The sequence below is a fragment of the Mirounga angustirostris genome, unplaced genomic scaffold (assembly GCF_029215605.1).
Source record: "Mirounga angustirostris isolate CCGP_5_RB_7025 unplaced genomic scaffold, mMirAng1.0.hap1 SCAF_5, whole genome shotgun sequence".
Classification (NCBI taxonomy): Eukaryota; Metazoa; Chordata; class Mammalia; order Carnivora; family Phocidae; genus Mirounga; species Mirounga angustirostris.
The window spans coordinates 138,458,295-138,479,119 of NW_026991713.1; the positions used below are offsets into that span (position 1 = coordinate 138,458,295).

The 20,825-nt window shown below is 40.7% G+C and overlaps 1 protein-coding gene across 5 annotated transcripts in view; it reads right to left on the reverse strand.

The window, feature by feature from the left end:
- The window catches only part of WDR37 (WD repeat domain 37), a 55,604-nt gene that overhangs the window by 33,301 nt on the left and 1,478 nt on the right, over nt 1-20,825 (reverse strand). For all 5 annotated transcript variants that reach the window (XM_064592154.1, XM_064592153.1, XM_045874500.3 and 2 more), the window contains exons 2-5: nt 9,686-9,863; nt 6,680-6,776; nt 3,459-3,554; nt 3,053-3,117 (exon numbers count right to left, since the gene is read on the reverse strand). In XM_064592154.1, the coding sequence (XP_064448224.1) occupies nt 3,053-3,117; nt 3,459-3,554; nt 6,680-6,776; nt 9,686-9,823 (396 nt within the window). In that variant the 5' untranslated portion in view covers nt 9,824-9,863. The remainder of the gene's footprint in view (nt 1-3,052; nt 3,118-3,458; nt 3,555-6,679; nt 6,777-9,685; nt 9,864-20,825) is intronic.

Genomic DNA, 20,825 nt, shown 5'->3' on the forward strand with positions numbered 1-20,825 from the left:
CTACCAGGACATGAAAGTCAGGAGAGTATACCCACACCCTTAAAACCACTTTTATTATTGGGCAAACTTCATTTTTTTCCCATTTTTGGTAATTTACACCAACCACGTATTATCAGGAGGCAAAGAGCCCAAGGTGGGGAGGAATCCAAAGACGACACTTCTACCAGGTGAGGTTTGTCCAGCACTGTTTATTGAGTGCGTGCTTGGTGCCGGTGCTGCACTAGGAGACACACACAGAGCGCAGCAGGCCCCGGGCAGCTCACAGTCTGACGGAAACAGACAGGAGAACCACAGAGGTGTGCACGAGGGTGAGGCATCGTCCCGTACGATACACACAGCAAACAAATCCCACTTTCTCGTACAAGGAAAAACAGAAAAGTGCATGAGAAAGAAACTAATTAAACACAACTCTTCAGAGTTTGGTTTTTAAACTGTTCTCAGAACGACTTTTCAGCTTTTAAGCAAATCAGAATAATGGAGATTAATCAGAATAATGAAACTATAAAATCAAGTGAAAAAGAAAACTTGGTATTAAACAGCTATTTCAAACACTGATTTAGCAAAGCCCTGAAAATGAATCTAAGTTCATTCTTAGAATAAAGACATTACAACACAATCTACTGTTACATCAATTTGGGTGTGAACATTCAAACTGTCCTGACGCCGAGAACGACTAAAACATGTTTAACGAAGACAGGCTCTTTCGGAAGAAATATATCTGACTCGGTTTGAATTTTACAAAAGGACTTGCTCAAACACAAACCCATCATCTTTTCCCCTCTGAAAGCTCCTATCCCACCCAAACTAGCGAAACCGTCCCTCCATGACAAGGAAAAGTGCTTTGACTGGCCTAAGGTGCCAATCGGATGTTCAATAACGTAACACGTAGGACGGAATGGAGTTGGAGAACATGCAAAGCCTGCCCCACAGTACGGGTGAAGCCTCCTGCCATTTCTAACACAGATGTTGTCCGGAGACATGAGCTACTGAAGCCACGCTCCTCGCCAACTCCACCCAGACAGGAAGAACAGAAGGTCACTGCTCAAGACTCATGCCAACCCCGATTCCAGTGGGATTTTGCAAGTGGACAATATGCAATTTATGAATATTGTAACAAATCATTTCATGTGTTGCTTCCAATTGCCCACTACACTTTGAATACCTATTAACTCTTTGTTCTTAAAAATCCTGACTCCATCACGACAGCAAAGAGGCCCCACAAAAGACTCGATCTTGCAGAGTGAACATTCATGACAGAAAAGCAGAATGAAGTGACAAAGTGATGCTTACATCTATCAACCTAATTATCGTTTTAATTAAGATACAATCTAAAGTACTTCAACAAAATCAGAGAGGGGTTTTTCACAGTGAGAGATCGTCATCTTTATAAAAACAGGTGTGAACATTTTACAAGTTTCTCTACAGTGACTGCCAGTTAGACCGGCACGCCTCCAGCCCTGGACAGACATGAGCGATCGATCCTCAGGCCCCCAGGAAGGGAAGATCTCTTCTGGTCTGCTGAGCGCACGTGGGTGCACCAAGCACACTACTTGCTGTCAGGGCTGAGTGAGGAGGCAAGTAATGCTGCCTTCAAGCTCACTACCTCCTTGTTGAACACACACTTTGTGCTACCACCAAGAATACACACGCAGCACGGATCAGAATATACTCTGGTACCGGAGTCTTTCTTCAATTTTCAGCTAACATCTTACAACATTATTCTTTAATGCACACAATAAAGATCATTAATTACATGTTTCTTATACACAGAGATTAATTTGTGGATCTAAAATACATTTTTTTTAAGCAGAGTATTATAGCACATATCCTTCCCTTGGCCCAAATCTTGTTTTTCACTATTGCTAGTAAAGGACAAGTTTATACACTCTTTCATCTTCTACTTCAGAAAAGCTCTGAAGGTTTCCAAATTCTAAGACTATACGTAGAATATGAACGCTGTACCCACCGGAATAAACAATATAAGTCAAGATAATAAAACAAGAAATCAGGTGAGGAAGAACATAATCTTACAATACATTTTGAAAAGAAGTTTAATGTTAATTTGTTTAAAAACTTAAAAACTAGTAAGTATAAGCTAGATAATACATAATAAAACATTTTTTAAATGAACCACTTATACTGTAGAGTTATCAAAGAAAACAGAAAAAAGGTAATCAATATTCATATTTTTTAATAACAAAGAAGTACTAAGAGTTTTCAAATAAGCAGAAGTAGCCGTAAGACTGAATCTGCTCTATTAATCATAGTTAATCTCGCTGTGGATGTCACACTCAGTAACTTCAAGCTCGATGGAACAAACTGGAAACATAGAAAGTTAACAAGAACTCTTTATGCCATCATAGCACACCACAAATGTCAGCTTTTCCCTCAAGTTTAGCAAAAGGGATGTCCATTTATTACAGTTAGATAATTAAGTTATCTTTTGTATATTCAAAATACTCCAAAGTAAAGATGTACACAAAATCATTTTAAAATATTACCTTACAGCAGTCCTCCCTCCCAGATAAACTTATTCCCAAATGATTAAATCCTTGCCACTTTAAGAAGGTCAGAACAAGATAATTTTTAAAAAAGCAAAATACAACTGCCCCTACGAGCCTTGGAGACAGACCTTCACTTCTGTACGATCCTTAGAAAATGAGAGAGAAGAGGCGGCTAAACAGGAAAACGTGCCTGTGGCCCAGAAGAGAATCTTCACTGCTTCTCACCAGTCCCGTGCTCCAAATTCAGAGCCTCTACATCAAGCCACAGAGCAATACAAACTGTCTCTTCCCTCAAAAAAGACAATCTATTTACTCACACAGAACATTGGACTCTCAGGAAGGACCCGGGCAGAGGAGCACCTAGGTGTCCAGAGGCTGTGGCCACTTAACATACCTACGATATTCCCTGCAAAAATCCAATTTCTCTAAACAGAATAAGTTCCTCTTTGTCTGTTACACATTTCTAACTGGAAAATATGCAGCTTCAGGTACACATCTGCACACCTCAAATACCACAGGAGTGGCCCGAGAGCCAGCGCCCGGCATACCTTGCTGGTGGAGGCCTTATAAGTGGTCTTCAGCTTCTGTGAAAGCTGGCTGGTGCTGTGGCTGGCTGCAGAGACAAAGAAGCAACAGTCAGGGATAGTCGTACAACCACAGGGTCACAAAATGTCAGAGTAGGGACAGACTGGGGACAGCAAACCCCATCTGTCATTCCACACAGGAAGACAGTGACCCGCGAGGGCCTGTCTACTCAGGCGTGGGGGCCAGAGCATGGTTACAACAGGAAGCCAAGCTTCCTGGCGCTTCTTCCTTTCCTCTACACCCATGCTGATTACATGCCCCGAGTCCTGCCTACTGCACAAAGCCCATCAATCCACATCCTTCATTAAAGTCCAAATTCCCCCCACACAGAATGTGCAGTGCACTCCTTTTATGAGTGTTCACCCTTACCTTTCGTTTTGAGCTGGCCCTTACTCAGTTCCGCCCCATCGATCGCTTGTCCTTCAGCAGCTAATCGTTCGTTAAGAGTCTCGATTTCCCTACGCACTGGGAATAAAAAAGTTTTTTTCAAAAAGGTAAGACATGCACTTCCAAAACCTGAGTACATAAAAACATTAATACAGAAGTACTGTCTCAACACAGACATGAATAATACTCTAAGAAACAAGATCACAGGGGCGCCTGGGTGGCTCAGTTGGTTAAGCCACTGCCTTCGGCTCAGGTCATGATCCTGGAGTCCCGGGATCGAGTCCCGCATCGGGCTCCCTGCTCGGCGGGGAGTCTGCTTCTCCCTCTGACCCTCCCCCTTCTCATGCTCTCTATCTCATTCTCTCTCTCAAATAAATAAATAAAATCTTTAAAAAAAAAAAAAAAAGAAACAAGATCACAGTTCCTAGAGTTCTCACAAACCTCAAGACAGCTTTCAAAGAATACAAACTCCAGCCCTCTCGTCACACCAGGAAGACACTGTGCTGTCAGGGCACACAGGCAGAGCTCCGGGGCCTCAGTCTAGGTCATCTCCTTTGTACTTTCTTCTGTACACTTAAAAACATTTTTTCTGGGGCGCCTGGGTGGCTCAGTCGTTAAGCATCTGCCTTCAGCTCAGGTCATGATCCCAGGGTCCTGGGATTGAGCCCCGCATGGGGCTCCTTGCTTGGTGGGAAGCCTGCTTCTCCCTCTCCCACTCCCCCTGCTTGTGTTCCCTCTCTCGCTGTGTCTCTCTCTGTCAAATAAATAAATACAATCTTTAAAAAAAAATAAAAAATAAAAACACTTTTTTCTGATACTGTCCAAAATTCAGTGAAATTTGTACAGTCTAGCTGAGAACACTGAAATTGGGGGAAAATACATACCATAACAAAATGTAACTACTGCTGTGTGGCAACACAGAGCCCCAGTCAAGGATGGTATCTACGAAGACGGACAATTCAGGGACTTATGAAACACGACTACAAGTACAGAACCACAGGGAAGGAAGAGGAAGGACGTGAGTCATCAAGAGAATCAGCAGACACACTCGTGCTGGTGCTCTTCTCTGGAACAGGCCTGCGGACCACAGGATGAGGAGCAACACCTGGGGAAGGGACTCGGCCAAGGACACGAGCCACTGCAGCAAGGCAGCAGGACCATGACCTGGCCACCCAGCCCCCCACACCAGGGCTGCACACCTGCAACCATGCCATGCCACCTGCCAGCACTGTGCACCCTCTACTCAGGCTCCCGTGAGACACAGGGGCTGCGTCAGGCGGTGGAGGCTGAGGGCAGAGGCTCTGAGCAGATCCACCTGAGCGCTTTAGACTGTTCCTCACAGACCGCAGGGAGCCATCCAAACCAGGCAGCAGGAGACTGTGTAAACTCCAAGTTCCTCTAGCATAGTCGTTTGTAATCCTATAGCTTTTCTTTTTCTTTTTTTTCAGTAGGCTCCAAATGGAGCCCAACGCAGGGCTTGAATTCATGACCCTGAGCTGAGATCAAAAGTCGGACACTTAACCAACTGAGCCACCCAGGTGCCCCTGTACTTCTATTGTTTTTCTTGAACAAACTGCATGAATGCATAAAACATAAGGCCTTAGATCACAATAGAAACTCAATAGCACCTGGGTCATTACAACTGATACTTAAAAAAAAAAAAAAAAAAAAAACCTTAAGATCAGAAGCAGTACATGGTACCTAATTTTTACTTTATAAAAACTTGGAATAATTTCTCCCTCTGTAAAATTCCAAGGTGGACTTATAAGGAGAATCCAAAAATAAAACATTAAATTGTCCACTAGCAGAGTTTAAATGACATAGGATTACATTCTCTTCATTACTGATTCAACCACATCACTCAGTCCTAGAGTAAAAAATATTTTAGTATAATACATTATATGTTAATAAAGAAAAAAATATTTTAATAATGGAAATGCTGTTTATTAGGATTCAATTTCTGAAATCACAGTTTATATAAAGCATGAAGACCACATAATAGTTACACTGGCATAATACAGATTTCAACACAAACCCTATAAAAATAACAAACACTGTAAAGTAATGGAGCAATGAATGGGTAAAGGACAGGTTTGTTTCCTGACATTTCAGAGGGAAGCATGAGTGCATGTGGCCTAAAGCTGACAAGCTAAAAGTAAAAGTGGACTAAGTTTACAAAAATAATCACAAGAATTAAAAGCAAAAAAATGCTTTCCTTTGCAGAATGGAATGTGTCAAAAGGTAAGGGTAATGGTAGTTATCTTTTTATACCGCTTTTTTTTTTTTAAAGTAATCTCTACACCAATGTGGGACTCAAACTCACCACTCCAATATCAAGAGCCAGATGCTCCACCAAATGAGCCAGCCAAGAGCCCCTATGCTGCTTGATTCTTTAAGCAAAGGAAGACATTCCTTCTAAAATAAATTTAAAAAGAGAAACTAAAGCTAAGCTAATTTAAATTTTTTTTTTATTTACCTTTAGTAAGTCAAACAGATAATACATTTTAGGAAATTCTCAAAATATAGTATATTTTAAAGAGAAACACGAATCAACATTTTCTCAATTTACAATATACTTTATGTAGGAATGGTTATAAGATGTATTTGTTTTTCATAAAATCACAATTTGAATGGGAGAGTGTAGTCAGCAGAGTACTATCCATCCCAAAAGTAACCTGTGAACATGTGGCCTCCATGGCAAAAGGGCCCTTGCAGATGTGACTAAGGTGAGGGATCTTCAATGGGGAGGTCACCCTGCATGACCTGATGACCCTTCCTTCCCTCACGTCCTTAGGAATGACTCAGGGATGTGCCAGAAGGACTCTACCCGCTGCTGACGGCTTTGGAGGTGGGAGTGGAAGGGCTTCAAGGTAAAGAGCGAGGCAGGCTCTAGATACCGGGAATGCCAACAGGAAGATGAGGACCTCCATCCTCACACTGCAGAGAACTGAAATCTGCCACAATGCAAACAAGCAGAAGACAGACTCCTCCCCCCTCACACCTCCAGAGGAGCACAGCCCTGCCGACACCTTGATTTGAGTCTGGTGACATAGCCAAACAGACTTCTGACTAGGGAGTTATAAGATAACAAATTCATGTTATTCTAAATCACTACACGTGATACACAAGTACAGAAAACAGACACAGTGGTGAATGTCTACCCAAAAATTTTATAGAAGTTTATGAAGACAGGACATACTCACATTCTAAGTTTTCAATATAAAGGTTTTCAAACTCTCGCTCTATTTGACCAAACAGTTCCAGAAGTGTACTGCGAACCGAGGAAGGCAGCTTAGAATCCTGGAAAAAGGAAGATTCTGTTTAAAATGAAAAAGAAACTCTTTTCCAAAGTTAATTATCACGTCTTAAATTCTTATTTCTTATACATAAAATGCTTAAAGAACTTAACTTCACATCTATACAGACTACAAACGTAATAACTACAATCCAATGATATAAATGGTCACCCAGCATAATACAGGATTCAAAACCAAGCATTTCTTCAAAATAACATCATTTTTCTTTAACAAGGGAGGGAATAAGCCTACCTTATTCAAAAACTTCCAAATCTGTAGAGAAGGAAGACAGTTCCCATAAATGAAGTTTCATTATACAGTCTCTAAATTCTACCATACGATATTATAAGTTACTTGGAATAAGCTGTATACTAATAGAGGTGCTTTCATAGAGTCCTCCCATCTATTGTGCTTCAAGCACAATACTGGATATTTCTTATAACTATACTTAATACCTACAAGACTATGAGGAGGGAAACACAAGAAATCTGACTTGCAGTAGCAAAACGTGTCAGCTAAACAAAAACCTTACTGCATTAAGTGCCCAGGAGCACCACGCTCTTCATGCCTGCCTCCCCACGTGTTCTGCACACCTGCAGCCCTGTCCAAACCTCATGGGAAGCCCATGAGCAGAAGCAACACCTCTGCTGAATTTTTATGTATAAAGGTGTGGGCGGTGTCCTCAGCACCACCTGTGCTCACCAGCACATACGTCCTGGCCACTGCTGGTAATGAGGAAACTGCAGAGTCCACACTACACTCTCATCTCCAGAGGGCACAGCCTATGGCCTACTTTGTGTACCTCCCGCACTTAGAGTATTTTCAAAGAGAATTCTTCACAGAGATTTCTAAAATAAGGTTTCAAGATTTAACTGCTGCCAATGTTACTTTCTAAGGGACACTTCAAATTTACATGCAGCACAAACTCTCTAATGTTTAATGAGCTGCAAATAAAAATATCCAGTTTATTAAACTTCTCAGATTAAGTTTTTTTTTTTTTTAAAGGTTTTATTTATTTGACAGAGAGAAACACAGTCAGAGAGGGAACACAAGCAGGGGGAGTGGGAGAGGGAGAAGCAGGCTCCCCATGGAGCAAGGAGCCCAATGCGGGGCTCGATCCCAGGACCCTGGGATCATGACCCGAGCCGAAGGCAGACACTTAACCATCTGAGCCACCCAGGCACCCCTTCTCAGATTAAGTTCTTAGGAAGACAAAAATTTTAGGCAAAATGATCTCTAATGACAAACAGCTCAGCAATATCTTTGAAATCACATAATGTTCAAGTAAATTTAATAAGCTAATTAAAACTATATATGAAGCCACATGTTCACAACTGAAATCTGGCAGAATGGGTAACACAGCCTCCCTCAACATCCCTCTAAAGTACCAATGAAAAATATGAAAAAAAAAAAGAAAACTTGAAATAACAATGAAAAGTCAAATAAACCATCACAATGAACATTTACCACACTATCCACCTTGCCTCATGGCCTTTGCATATTCTCTTCCCTCTCTGTGCCACGTTCTTCCTGCACCCTCGTCCAGCCAGTCCCCCTCGCACGAAGCACTTGGTGAGAAACCTTTCTGCGTCCTATAACTAGGCCAAATCCCCTCTTACTGTAGCCATTCCTACTCACGTACACCCACAGTGTTTTCAGATCCTTATTATTCAGTAAATGAAGTATCACATTTACTTGAGCAATAAATGCAGAATGTCATTGTAACTGGAGACAAAACTGGGATGTCAGCAATAACCTCACTTGATAATCAGGAAGCGAAATGTGCAGTGAAACGAAACCTCTTCCACTACATGAGAGCGCTCCAGGCTGGGCTATGGTCTCGTCCCATTTCATAGACCCTGATGGAGCGGTGCTGAGCTCTGGGCACCCCCTCAGAAAACTCAGGACAGAAAAGCTAGTGATTCGGCAAAGCTTCTAAACGCATGTGCACTTTGCCACATCAGCACATCAGGGATGCAGGAGGCCAGTCCACACGTGGTGCACACACAGACTCAGCAGTACTCTGCAAGCACGGGCCTTGCATCCCCACGCTGAGCCCTGCACTTCCTAAATGCTGCACTCATGAATCTAAGATGTGTAAAACTACCACCACTGCTCGTTCACACTACCTTCTCGTGGCAGGACACTGCTCCCCAACAAATCACTGTAACCTTGTCTGGAAAGTGAATCCACGGTAACTGGCCACGTGGATTCTCACGTGTCCCTCCATGTCCACCTCCACCTACCATGCCACCTGCTTGCAACAAGCACCCCTGCTACTGTCTTCCTGCTGCTGAACCAGACAGAGCACCACACGCCAGCCATCCACAAAACGCCTCCTCAACAAGAAGGAACCGTCTAGAGAGCACTGAAGACACGAAGACCAGGACCCAACGAGCAGCGTGGCAGCCAGGCTGTTCAGCCTGCAGGCCTCTGAATGACCTTCAGAATTTCATTACCCTGAAATGCAATTACATACTTGTCCTACATCACAATGGAGGAGGGGCATTCAGAAGGCCAAGCAAAGAACACATTTACCTCAAACGGGAGTTAACTCCAGAAGATGCTAGCAAAGGAGGGTGTGGGATTTTCACTAGAAATGTAAATAAATCTAATAAAAAAAAAAGTATACTAGACTGTTTACCTGCACTATCCAATATGGTAGCCAGTAGTCACATGTAGCTATTTAAATTTAAACGTAAATTAATTAAAATGTTAAAAATTCCTTAGGCACATTAGCCACCCATGTGTCTCCGTGTAGGCGTTACATTTGATGGTTGTTTTAATCAGTTATTAAGGGAAGAGGGGCTAGTTTTGTTTTGTATTGGTAACCCACTCTTTTTCTCTACTTTGGAGACCTCCATATATTTGGCTATTTCTGGAACATTACAAACACAATCAGCACTAACTCACCTGTCCTTCTAACATTTCTCTTGGCAGACCCGTCCTCTCTTGCTCCGAGCTGTTAGTTCTTCGTATAGAAAGGCTGTGAGATTTGCGTTTCTGTTTTGCTTGGCGAGCAGTGGAGCAACTCCCGCTTTCTGTGGGCATTACTTCTAGAAGGTGATGTCCCAGTCGCTCCTGCAATAAGCTAAACAAAAGCAGGAAAAACAAGTACTTAATTTCTGATATGGCAAACCAAAATGAAGGAAAAATAGAAGACAATAATTACTTTTTTTTTTAAATGAGATGAATTTTTTTTAAGATTATTTATTTGACAGAGACAGCGAGAGAGGTAACACAAGCAGGGGGAGTGGGAGAGGGAGAAACAGGCTTCCTGCGGAGCAGGGAGCCTGACGCGGGGCTCGATCCCAGGACCCTGAGATCATGACCTGAGCCAAAGGCAGTCACTTAACAAACTGAGCCACCCAGGTGCCCCGACAATAATTACTTTCAATTCCAAACTTCATTCTTCACTCCGGCAATATTTACTATTTAATTTAGAAAGTAACAAATTAACCTTTTTTTAGATAAAGACCCCAGCCTTTGTCAAACAGGTAACTTTTTATCAAATTTGATTATCAAGTTTTTGAAGGGCTTAAAGAACAAGTCTCCCTTAACCAACTTTCCCCAACCTCAGCCTACTCCCCAGAGAACCAATTCTAATCACACGTTCTAGACCACATATCCTAGAGCAATGCTGTCCAAGAGAAATGCAATGCAAGCCACACATAACGGCAAATTTTCTAGTAGCCACATTTAAAAAAGTAAAAACAGGTGAAATCACTTTTAATGATTTATTTAGCCAACTGTGTCTAAAATACTATCACTTTAGGCAACATGAAAAACACGATCTGCCAAGCTATTCTCCAAAGCAGCTATAACCTCGTACATTCCCATTAGCGATGTAGGAGATTCTATTCTCCATAGGCTCATTTGGTATGTTCACTATGTTTTCATTTCAGTGGCTCTGACAGGTGTGCAGTATTGTGTCACGGTCTTCACACACACTTCCCTGGTGGCTGGTGATACTGTACATCTTTCCATGTACTTATCTGCGGTCTAAATACCCTTCTTAGGGAAATGTCTTCTCCCATCTTTTGCTCATCTTCTAATAGGACTTTGGGTTTTTACTGTTGAGATTTGAGAGTACTCCATATATCCTTCATGAGTTACGTGTCAGGTGTGCGGGTTACCAAGCTTCCCCCAGTCTTTTACCCTAACAGGGTTTTTCACAAAGCAAAACTTTTAAATTTTCATGAAATCCCACTGATCTTTCTCCAATGGATATTTTAGAGTCACATCTAAGAACTTTTTATCAATCCTAGCTCCTAAAAATTTTTTCTTCTTAAAATTTTAGTTTTATACATTATATTTAAATTTACGAGCTACTCTGGGTTGATATTTGTATTAAGGCATAAAGTTTAGGTCCAGGGGTATTTTTGTTTTGGGTTTTCTTGTTTCTTTCTTTGCTGAGGATATCCAATTATTCCAGCACCACATGTTGAAAACTATCCATCCTACATTGAGTTGAGAAAATTTGGCATCTTGGTCAAAAATCAATTGGCTATACTTAGGTGAGATTATTTCTTGGTTCTCTATTCTGTTCACCTGATCTATGTATCTCTCTCTCTACAAATAACACAGTATTTAAGTTTTATTTAAGTAATCTCTATACTCAACGTGGGACTCGAACTCATGACCCCAAGTTCAAGAGCCAGATGGTCTTCCAACTGAGCCAGCCACGCACCCCTGCCAATAACATGGTCTTGATTACTGTGCTGTCTTGAAATCATTAGTGATTCCTATCACTTAAATCTTTTTCAAAATTGTCTAAGCTATTCTAGTTCCTTTACCTAGCCATATAAATTTGGAATAATCTTTCCCATACCTACAAAAATAAAAATCTTCATGGAATTTTAACAGGAATTCTGTATAATCTGTTCCTCAATTTGGAGAGAAGTGGCACCTTTATCATGTTGAGCCTCCCAATCTATGAATACAGTATATGCCTCAGTTCATTTAGATCATCTTTTCTTCCCTCAGTTTTATAGATTTCCACAAAGAAGTCCTACGTATATCTTTTCGAATTTGCACTGAAGTCTGTGCTTTTATTTTCTGAGTAATGTTAAATAACATTGTATTATTTCCATTTTGTGTTAATTGCTAGTATCCTACACTGTTGTTGAAGTCATTTATTAGTTCTAGGAGATTTTTTATAGATTCTTTGGCATTTTTTATGTAGACTATTATGTCATCTAAAAAAAAAAGAACAGGGGTGCCTGGGTGGCTCAGTCATTAAGTGTCTGCCTTTAGGTCAGGTCATGATCCCGGGGTCCTGGGATCAGGCCCCACATCGGGCTCCCTGCTCCGTGGGAAGCCTGCTTCTCCCTCTCCCACTCCCCCTGCTTGTGTTCCTGCTCTCACTGTGTCTCTCCCTGTCAAATAAATAAATAAATAAATTTTTTAAAAAAGAACAGTTTTATTTCTTCCTTTCTGATCTGTAGGCCTTTATTTCCTTTTCTTATTGATCTGGCTAGAAATTCCAGTACTATGCTGTAAACAGTGACAACATCCTTGTTTGATCTCAAGGTAAAAAAACTGTTTCTGACCATTAAGTATGACGCTAGCTATAGGTCAATTGCAGATTTTGTCTACTGAGATGAGAAGGCTCCCCCCTTCCTAAGTCTCACAAATGCGTTGAATTTTGTCATCTGTTTTTTCTGCATCACCTAATGGTATGGCTTTTCTTTAGCCTGTTAACAGATCAATTACACTGATGATTTTCACATGCTAATCCAAATTTGCATGTACAGGTAAACCCCACTTGTTCCTAGTATACAAGTCAATCTCTGTTCTCTCATTTTGTTTTCTTTTTTCTGCCTTCCTGTGGGTTACTTGAACATTTTTTAGAATTTCATTTTGAAGATTTTATTTATTTGACAGAGAGACACAGTGAGAGAGGGAACACAAGCAGGGAGAGTGGGAGAGGGAGAAGCAGGCTTCCCGCTGAGCAGGAAGCCTGATGTGGGACTCGATCCCAGGACCCTGGGATCACGGTAGAATTTTCATTTTGATTTAAGGTATAGTTTCTGAGTTTACCTCTTTTGTATAACTTTCTTTAGTGATTGTTCTAGGTATTAAATTCTCACAACTATCACAGTCTGATTATCAACATTTTACCAGTTCACAGTAATGTGTAGAAACCTGACCTTCTTATCTCCTTACACTCTCCCACTTGTAACAGCCAAGTGAAATACTTCCTCTATATACACTGAGAACATCAAGAGCTATGCTTCAACCTTCAAACATGAGTATCTACCGAATTTACCAGTATGTTTCCTCTTTCCATTGTTTGTACTTCCTTCCTGGTGTTCCCAGATTGCTTTATGTCATTTCCGTTCCGTTGAAAGAAATTCCTCTATCTATTATCTTAGGATAGGTCTGCTGGTGACCGATCACGTGAAGGAGGTTTTCACTTGATACAGAATTGAGTTGACTGTTCTTTTCCTTCAGCACTTGAAAAATATGCCATTTCCTTATGGCCTCTGTGGTCGCTGATGAAAAATCCACTGTCAAATTGTTTTTCCACTAATGGTAAAGTGACATTTCTCTCTCACTGCTTTTTTGTCTTTAGTTCTCAGAAGTTTGACTACAATGTGTCTTAGCATGGATTTCTTTGAGTTTATCTTCTCCGGGTTTCATTAAGCTTCTTGATTCTGTAGGTTTATGGCTTGCCAGATTTAGGAAATATTCAGCCAGTATTTCTCCAAACACATTTTCAGCCCCACTGTCTTTCTCCTCTTTCTGGGATTATAACAAGAACAATAGGTCTCTTGTCAAAGTTCCACAGGTCCCTGATAATACGTTCACTTTCTTCCAGGCTAGTTTCTCCCTGTTGTTCAAGGTGGGTAATTTCTATTCAGTCTTTCCTCTACCCTCTCCATTCTGCTGTTCAGCCATCCACTGGGTTTTTCGTTTGAATTATACTTTTCAGTTCTAAATTTCCATTTGTTTCTTTATATCCCATGTTTTCATCCTGAGATTTTTTCATTTGTTTCAAACATCACTAATTGCTCACTGACACATATTCATTTTGGCTGCCTTAAAATCCCTGTCAAATCATTCTAACATCTGCAACATCTCTGTGTTGCTGTCAGTTGTCTTTTCTCATTCAAACTGAGATTTTCCCAGTTCTTCATATGACATATAATTTTCAACTGAAGCCTCAACATTTTGGGTTTCATGTTACCAGACCCGAGATCTGATTTAAGTCTTCTATTACAGCAGGCCTCTAACGATGATGTCCCAGCAATTTCTTGTTTCTGCCAGGTAAACTGCAAAGGTGGAGATGGAAGTCAGGGTTCTCTGCTCAGCCTCCGCTGACCCTGGGTGGAGATACGCCTCATTGCTGCTGAGTGGGGTGAGAGTTACATCTCCCTTGGCCTCCACTCACACCACCCTGACTGCACCATAGGTCTTTGTTACTAAACCCTACGTGGCCTCATTAGCACCGAGTGGTGGTGAAATTCCTGAATCCCTACTAGGTTTCCTCTAACGCCACCCCAGCAGGAAGAGCATGTTTTCATCACCCAACAAGATGAGAATCCCACCTGCTCACCCAGCCTTCCCTAATACCACCCAGCAGAGAGTGTCACCTCAACACAGCTTTTCAAGGGTAAAAGCCTAGATTCTCCATCCAGCCTTAGACAGAAGAGTGATGAGGGTAGGTGCTGCAGTGTTTTCTAGAAGTGTTCTGCCTCCGGGGCTTTTCCTTTCCTGGTCTTTTGACTAGAGAGCAGGCTTTTCTTGGGTCCTCTGAGGTGAGCCCTTTGGTGTTGCTGGGTTGTGACCTCTTCAGGCCCAATTCTGGGATATATGAGGCAAAAAAGAAAATCCAGGGAACTCAGCTCTGTATCATTTCTGAGGTCCCAATATACCAATATCACTGTACTTCCTTCTCTCCACCTTTCAGTCTTTTATGTGTTTTATATATACTGCCCAGTGTTTTTAGATATACTTAGTGGAATAGGGAAATACCTCTACTCTATCTTTCCATAAGTACAAAATCAGAGACCTTTTGTATCTCAAATTATATATGTGTAGACCTTGTGTTAGTATGGCAACAAGAAAGTAAATCGTGTTTTACAACACACTAAAAATTTTCAAATAGGTTAACTAATTCTGTGTTTTTAGGTTTAAAATTCTGAAATTTGTGAATTTATTAAAATTATCACCTATTTTCTATAGCATTATGTAAACCACATTCAACTATCCAATCTAAAAAAAAGAAGGAAATAGGAATAAAATAACTATTTCTTTTATCTCTAAAATTCTCATTTGGTTTTCTTTTTAATCTTCTATTTCTCTCACTTTTTTGGATATTCTATTTGTCAAAGCAAATCACAAGGGCAACGCAGACTCAAGTGGAGGGCAAACAGACTTAACCTACTGAAAGAAAAAGAATGAGAAAGAACTTGTAGACATCTTTAATCCATCACACATTACTCCATTTACAAATTCTGGCTATACAATGAATAACTTTTTGCTTCCCTAAAAAATGTCAGTGAATGGAACTAGTTTTGCCACTTCAAATACATAGCGGAGTAAAATAGATATAAATAATCCAGTTAAGTTAAACACCTACTAGGAATAAAATCCAAAGAAGAGCACAACAGTTAATTAGTTTTAGAGCCATGCAACCCCCACCCCCAACTCTTCAAAGCATTGGCTCGGCTTCACCATGAAGCCTCGGCTTAAATGTTACCTCCTCAAAACAGCTTCCTTTGGCCACTGCAAGTCACAGCACTGTATGATCCTCATCACCTCCACACCTAGATCTTATTTGTGGTTTACTCACTTAATGAATGTTTTCCCCACAACACCACCAATGTCCCACCTGGGACATTATTTGGGCTCTCACTACTGTACTTGGGCCAACCATGTGGCCTGACATAAATACATCCCAAAATATTTGACGAATGTATAAGTGAATGAATGAATGAATGAATGAACACATCTATCACCAACTAGCTGTGCAACCTTGGTCAAGTTACTTAACCACATTCTTAAGGCTTAATTTTGTCATCTTTAAAAGCACAGACAGCAACAGCATTTCTTTCTTTCTTTAAGTCATGCACCAAATATTCTTCAGCTCATGAACGCATTAGGTACTAGGAATACAGCAGTGAACTAAACAGACTTGGTCCCTACTTTCATGATTTAGACTCTAAAGGTCATTCTGAGATGACCTTAAAGGTCATCTCAGAATTGATTACAGAAATTATAAGTTGTGGTGACTGCTCTGAAAGATATACAAATATTATGAGAAGACACAAGCTAAAGAGCAAGATTTTTCCAAGAAACTGACATTTAAATTGAGACAGAAGAATTAGTGTGAACCATGTGGAAAGAGAGAGGGGGAGTGGGTATTCCTAGAACAGGAACAGCATGTGCAAATACCTTGAGCTGGGAATGACACTAATTAACCAGAAATACTAAAAAAGAAATAATGTGGCTAAAGCATAGCAAACAATGGAGAGAATAGTACAAGTGGGAGAGGGAGGCTTAGAGTCTTTTAAGTTTAGATTTTATCCTAAAACAAAAACGAAGCCATGTTGTAAAAATAAAGTGACACTAGATTTGCATGAAAAATCACTCTTCCTGCTGTGCAGAAAACACATGGAAAAATCATATGACTAGGAATGGGGAAGCCAATTAGGAAGTTACTAAAGCAGTATAGGCAATTAATGATGACCCTTAAGATTAGAAGGGTACATGAATGGATTTGGGGTGGGGAGGACAGGTGGGGTAGAAGAGAGGTGTCAAGAACAGCCCTCATTTCTGAGGTAAGAAGTAGGTGAAAAAGAGATCAGATTATTGAGGTATTGAGATATTGAGGCAGCAGATTTGCAGAAGAAATCAAGAATTAAATATTGAAGGTATTATGTTTGCAATGCCTCTGAATATCTAAAACACAGAAGAGGCAGAAAGTACACAAGTCTAGAGATGAAAAGAGAACTGGGCCAAATTTATAAATCTGGGAGAGGTCTACACTGAAAGTGGAGATAGGCATTTTGACCCCATCATGCCTCCAGATTCTATGACTTACCAAATAATACTCTTAATAAGATAAAAAAAAAAAAAAGCTTACAATAAGCATTATGTAATTATAAGCAACATGTAATAAAACTGGCACTCCCTCAAATGACATAGGAAAAATTATTTTTTTAAAGTAGAATCATTTTAGGGGCGCCTGGGTGGCTCAGTTGTTAAGCGTCTGCCTTCGGCTCAGGTCATGATCCCGGGGTCCTGGGATCGAGCCCCACATCGGGCTCCCTGCTCCGCGGGAAGCCTGCTTCTCCCTCTCCCACTCCCCCTGCTTGTGTTCCCTCTCTCGCTGTATCTCTCACTGTCAAATAAATAAAAAATCTTTAAAAAAAAAAAAAAAACTCAGTTGTTAAAGTAGAATCATTTTAAATAACTGATTCAATCTTAAATCATGTTTCATTTTCACAGTAGATGGAAAATTATTATTTTTAAAGATTTTATTTATTTATCTGACAGAGAGAGAGAGCACAAGCAGGGAGAGATGCGGGGCTCTCGAGGCTCAATCCCAGGACCCTGGGATCATGACCCGAGCCAAAGGCAGATGCCTAACCAACAGATGCCTTAACCACCCTGGTGCCCCAATGGAAAAATGATTTTTGACTGAAAAATTAAAGAACAAATTTTTTTATGAAATTTAAGTCTGAAAATTTTGAGCTAGAGAAATTAGAGATGGCTGAAATAAAGACATAATGCAAAACAATGGCAGAATCTATAATTGGCAGAATTTTATATACACAGATTACATCAATATTAAATTTGACAAATTTGAATATAACAAAACTAAATTGTTAAACAATTCATATTATCCCACTTAAAAGAGTATTTCAGTAATTTTTTTTAGTGGAAACATTTAGAACTATTGAATTGTGCCACATAAAAAATTGGCCAAAACACCAAACTGACTTAATGGAACCTTACCCAGAAATTATATTCTTCATAAAAAGAAAGAGGTAGACATAATTCTGTTTCAGTGATTACACATATTAAATTAGTAAGTTCATAAAGCATCTCAGTTGTCAAAATCATTAACACTATAACAGTTACCTTGCAGTTTATAAGTCACATTTTGTAAAGGAGGAAAATATCAAAACCCTGTGAAAAAGATCCTAATGGAGCCATAAAGAGGAGACTTTATCTGCAGACATTTCAATCAAGTAAATAACAGAGTAAAGGTCTCTTCTTCCGTCTCTGAAGACGTGCATCAGTGGGAATACTCTGCTAAGTATCAGAAGGAAGGTCTAGCACATTCTGAAGATTCACAAGTTGGTTATATAAAGTGCAAGAAGGGCAACACCAACCTTCCTTTCACCTCAAAGTCGTAGGCTTTTCAGGTTATTATTCTTTTTCAGTTTTTAAGTAATCTCTACACCCCACATGGGGCTCAAACTCACAACCCCAAGATCAAGAGTCTCACACTCTACCAACTGAGCCAGGCAGGCGCCCCTCAAAATTGTAGATTTTGAATCAATGATTTTCTGTCTTAAGTATCATACCACTGGCTTTCCAGACATTATACCTTCAGTAAGAAATAAGCAGTCTTCTACACAACTAACTTTAAAAATCATCACCCTCTGGGGGTGCCTGGCTGGCTCAAGCTGGAAGAGTGTGTGACTCGATCTCAGGGTCAAGCCCTATGTTGGGGTGTAGAGATTACTTAAATAAATAAAATTTTAATAAACAAATCTTCACCCTCTGCCTTGCACTGAGGCTTGAACCTCCCTCCTCCCCATGAGCCCCATATAGTGTTGTTCTGGCCTTTGCTTGTTTTTCTCATTCCACCACACAGTCCATACACTAAGCTTTTCACATTGATCCATTTCCAACCAAATACGTACACTTCACACAATTACAAATTATAAATCTGGAACAAGAACCTGGCATCAAATGGAGATCTTTCATCCTGAGTGATTTTATCCCTTAGGACCTTTCTAAGCTCTGTGAAGTGCCATCTCAACGATGGGCTCGTAATGCCTGTGCCAAGCACTGTGTTATTAACACTTGAAGACGACCCCGCGAATTCAAGTTCTGCCTCTTCCACTCAGGTCTTCAGCCATATTCACCATTCTTCAGAAACTGTGAAGTGGTAGGTTCCTCTAGTTTTTTGTTATAACCTATTTCCAATTTCTTCTTTTTTTTCTTTTGTTAATCTTTCCAACACAATTTTCTTCCTGAACCTTTTTTAAAATTTTACTCTTGTCCTCTTCATTTACATCCTCTCCCTCCTCCAGCAGTCTACCCGGGTGCCAACACTACTTCCTTTCACACCAGACCCTCCAGGGAGAACAAACCCCTTCACCTCAGCATGGATCAGTATTAGTATAAATCCTATATAAATGTTTGAAAAGTTTAGGGTGTTTTCAGGTTGAGATCATAGAGAGAAGCAAGGAAATTGCAGGTGTTTGCAAAAGGAATACTGAACTGATACAGCATGGACTCTAAGCTAGACAAAGAGGGAAGCGCAGTTAGAAAGTACTGCAAAGACACCGGTAATGGATGGGCAGGTCCCCCTGAGACGGAAGAACTGCTACAAAGGTGTGGTGTGAGGCTCACAAGGGTCAGTAAGAACAGCCACTATTGTTCCAACAACCCTGTGAGGCACAGTTCCCAAATGTTCAACAGGCCAAACACTTTAGTAAACTGGTCATAGAACTGTAAAGGGGAAGGGCGCCTGGGTGGCTCAGCGGGTTATGCAGCTACTTTCGGCTCAGGTCAAGATCCCAGGGTCCTGCTCAGCAAGGAGCCTGCTTCTCCCTCTGCCTCTGCCTCTGCCTGCCGCTCCCCCTGCTTGTGCTCTCTCGCTCTCTGTCAAATAAATAAATAAAATATTAAAAAAAAAAAAAAAAAAGGAACTGTAAAGGGGAGAAGAAAAAAAAGCGGGCCCTGAAGGGGCAGGGAGAAGGGAAAAAAGAACAGAATTGAAAAGGGGAAAAAAATGTCTTTACTCTAAAAATAATCTACTGTAACCAATGTTAAAAGCTGTGCCCTTTTACCTAAATATAATCAAAAACAAATATCTGAAATTCCGAAAGATAATTATATTTCTTCAAAATATTCATACTAACCCACTATTATAGGGCATTAAACAGGTTTATGGGAAAAAATCCTACTTTTTTTAAAAAACATTTTTAAGGAATTATAAATAGTTCCCTCCAAAAACCCAACCTCCCTAACCCACTATTCAAATACGTAGGTTTAATATAAAGTCTGCACAACTCATGTGCCACACACACATGACCCCGTATACAAAACATTACTCACATTCTCATACCCGATGGGTTTTTGGTTTTTTTTTTTAAAGATTTTTTATGGGGCGCCTGGGTGGCTCAGATGGTTGGGCGTCTGCCTTCCGCTGGGGTCATGATCCCGGGGTCATGGGAGCCTAGGGTCGGGCTCCCTGCTCCGTCGGGAGCCTGCTTCTCTCTCTGCCTCTGCCTCTCTCTCTCTCTCCCTGTCTCTCATGAATAAATAAATAAAATCTTTAAAAAAAAAATTTTTTTTTTATTTATTTATTCATGAGAGACAGGGAGAGAGAAGCAGAGGGAGAAGCAGGCTCCCAAGGAGGAGGGAGCCCGACGCGGAGCTCGATCCAAGGACCCCGGGATCATGACCCGAGCCGAAGGCAGACGCTTAACCATCTGAGCCACCCAGGCGCCCCCGGTGGGACTTTTAAACATTTTCTTTTAGCAAAAAAAGAACACTTAAGTGCTTAATTTCATGAACGTTAATCATATGCAAAAGAATGATTAAATAATGTAATGTGTGTGGCATTTAACAATATCAAATGTGATTTTCCACAAGCCGTTCAGTACAGCTCTCCCTAACACGTTATTGTTACAGCGCTGTGCTGCGAATTCCTGGCGGGCTGGAACAGCAAACTCAACTGCTCCGCAGCATCTATGGAGAGAGGCACCTGCAGAAATGTGCCATCAGTCTTAACCTGCGGACAGTGTTTTGTCACTCATCCACACAGTGAACTGGGGGACACCACTAATCGGAAGATGAC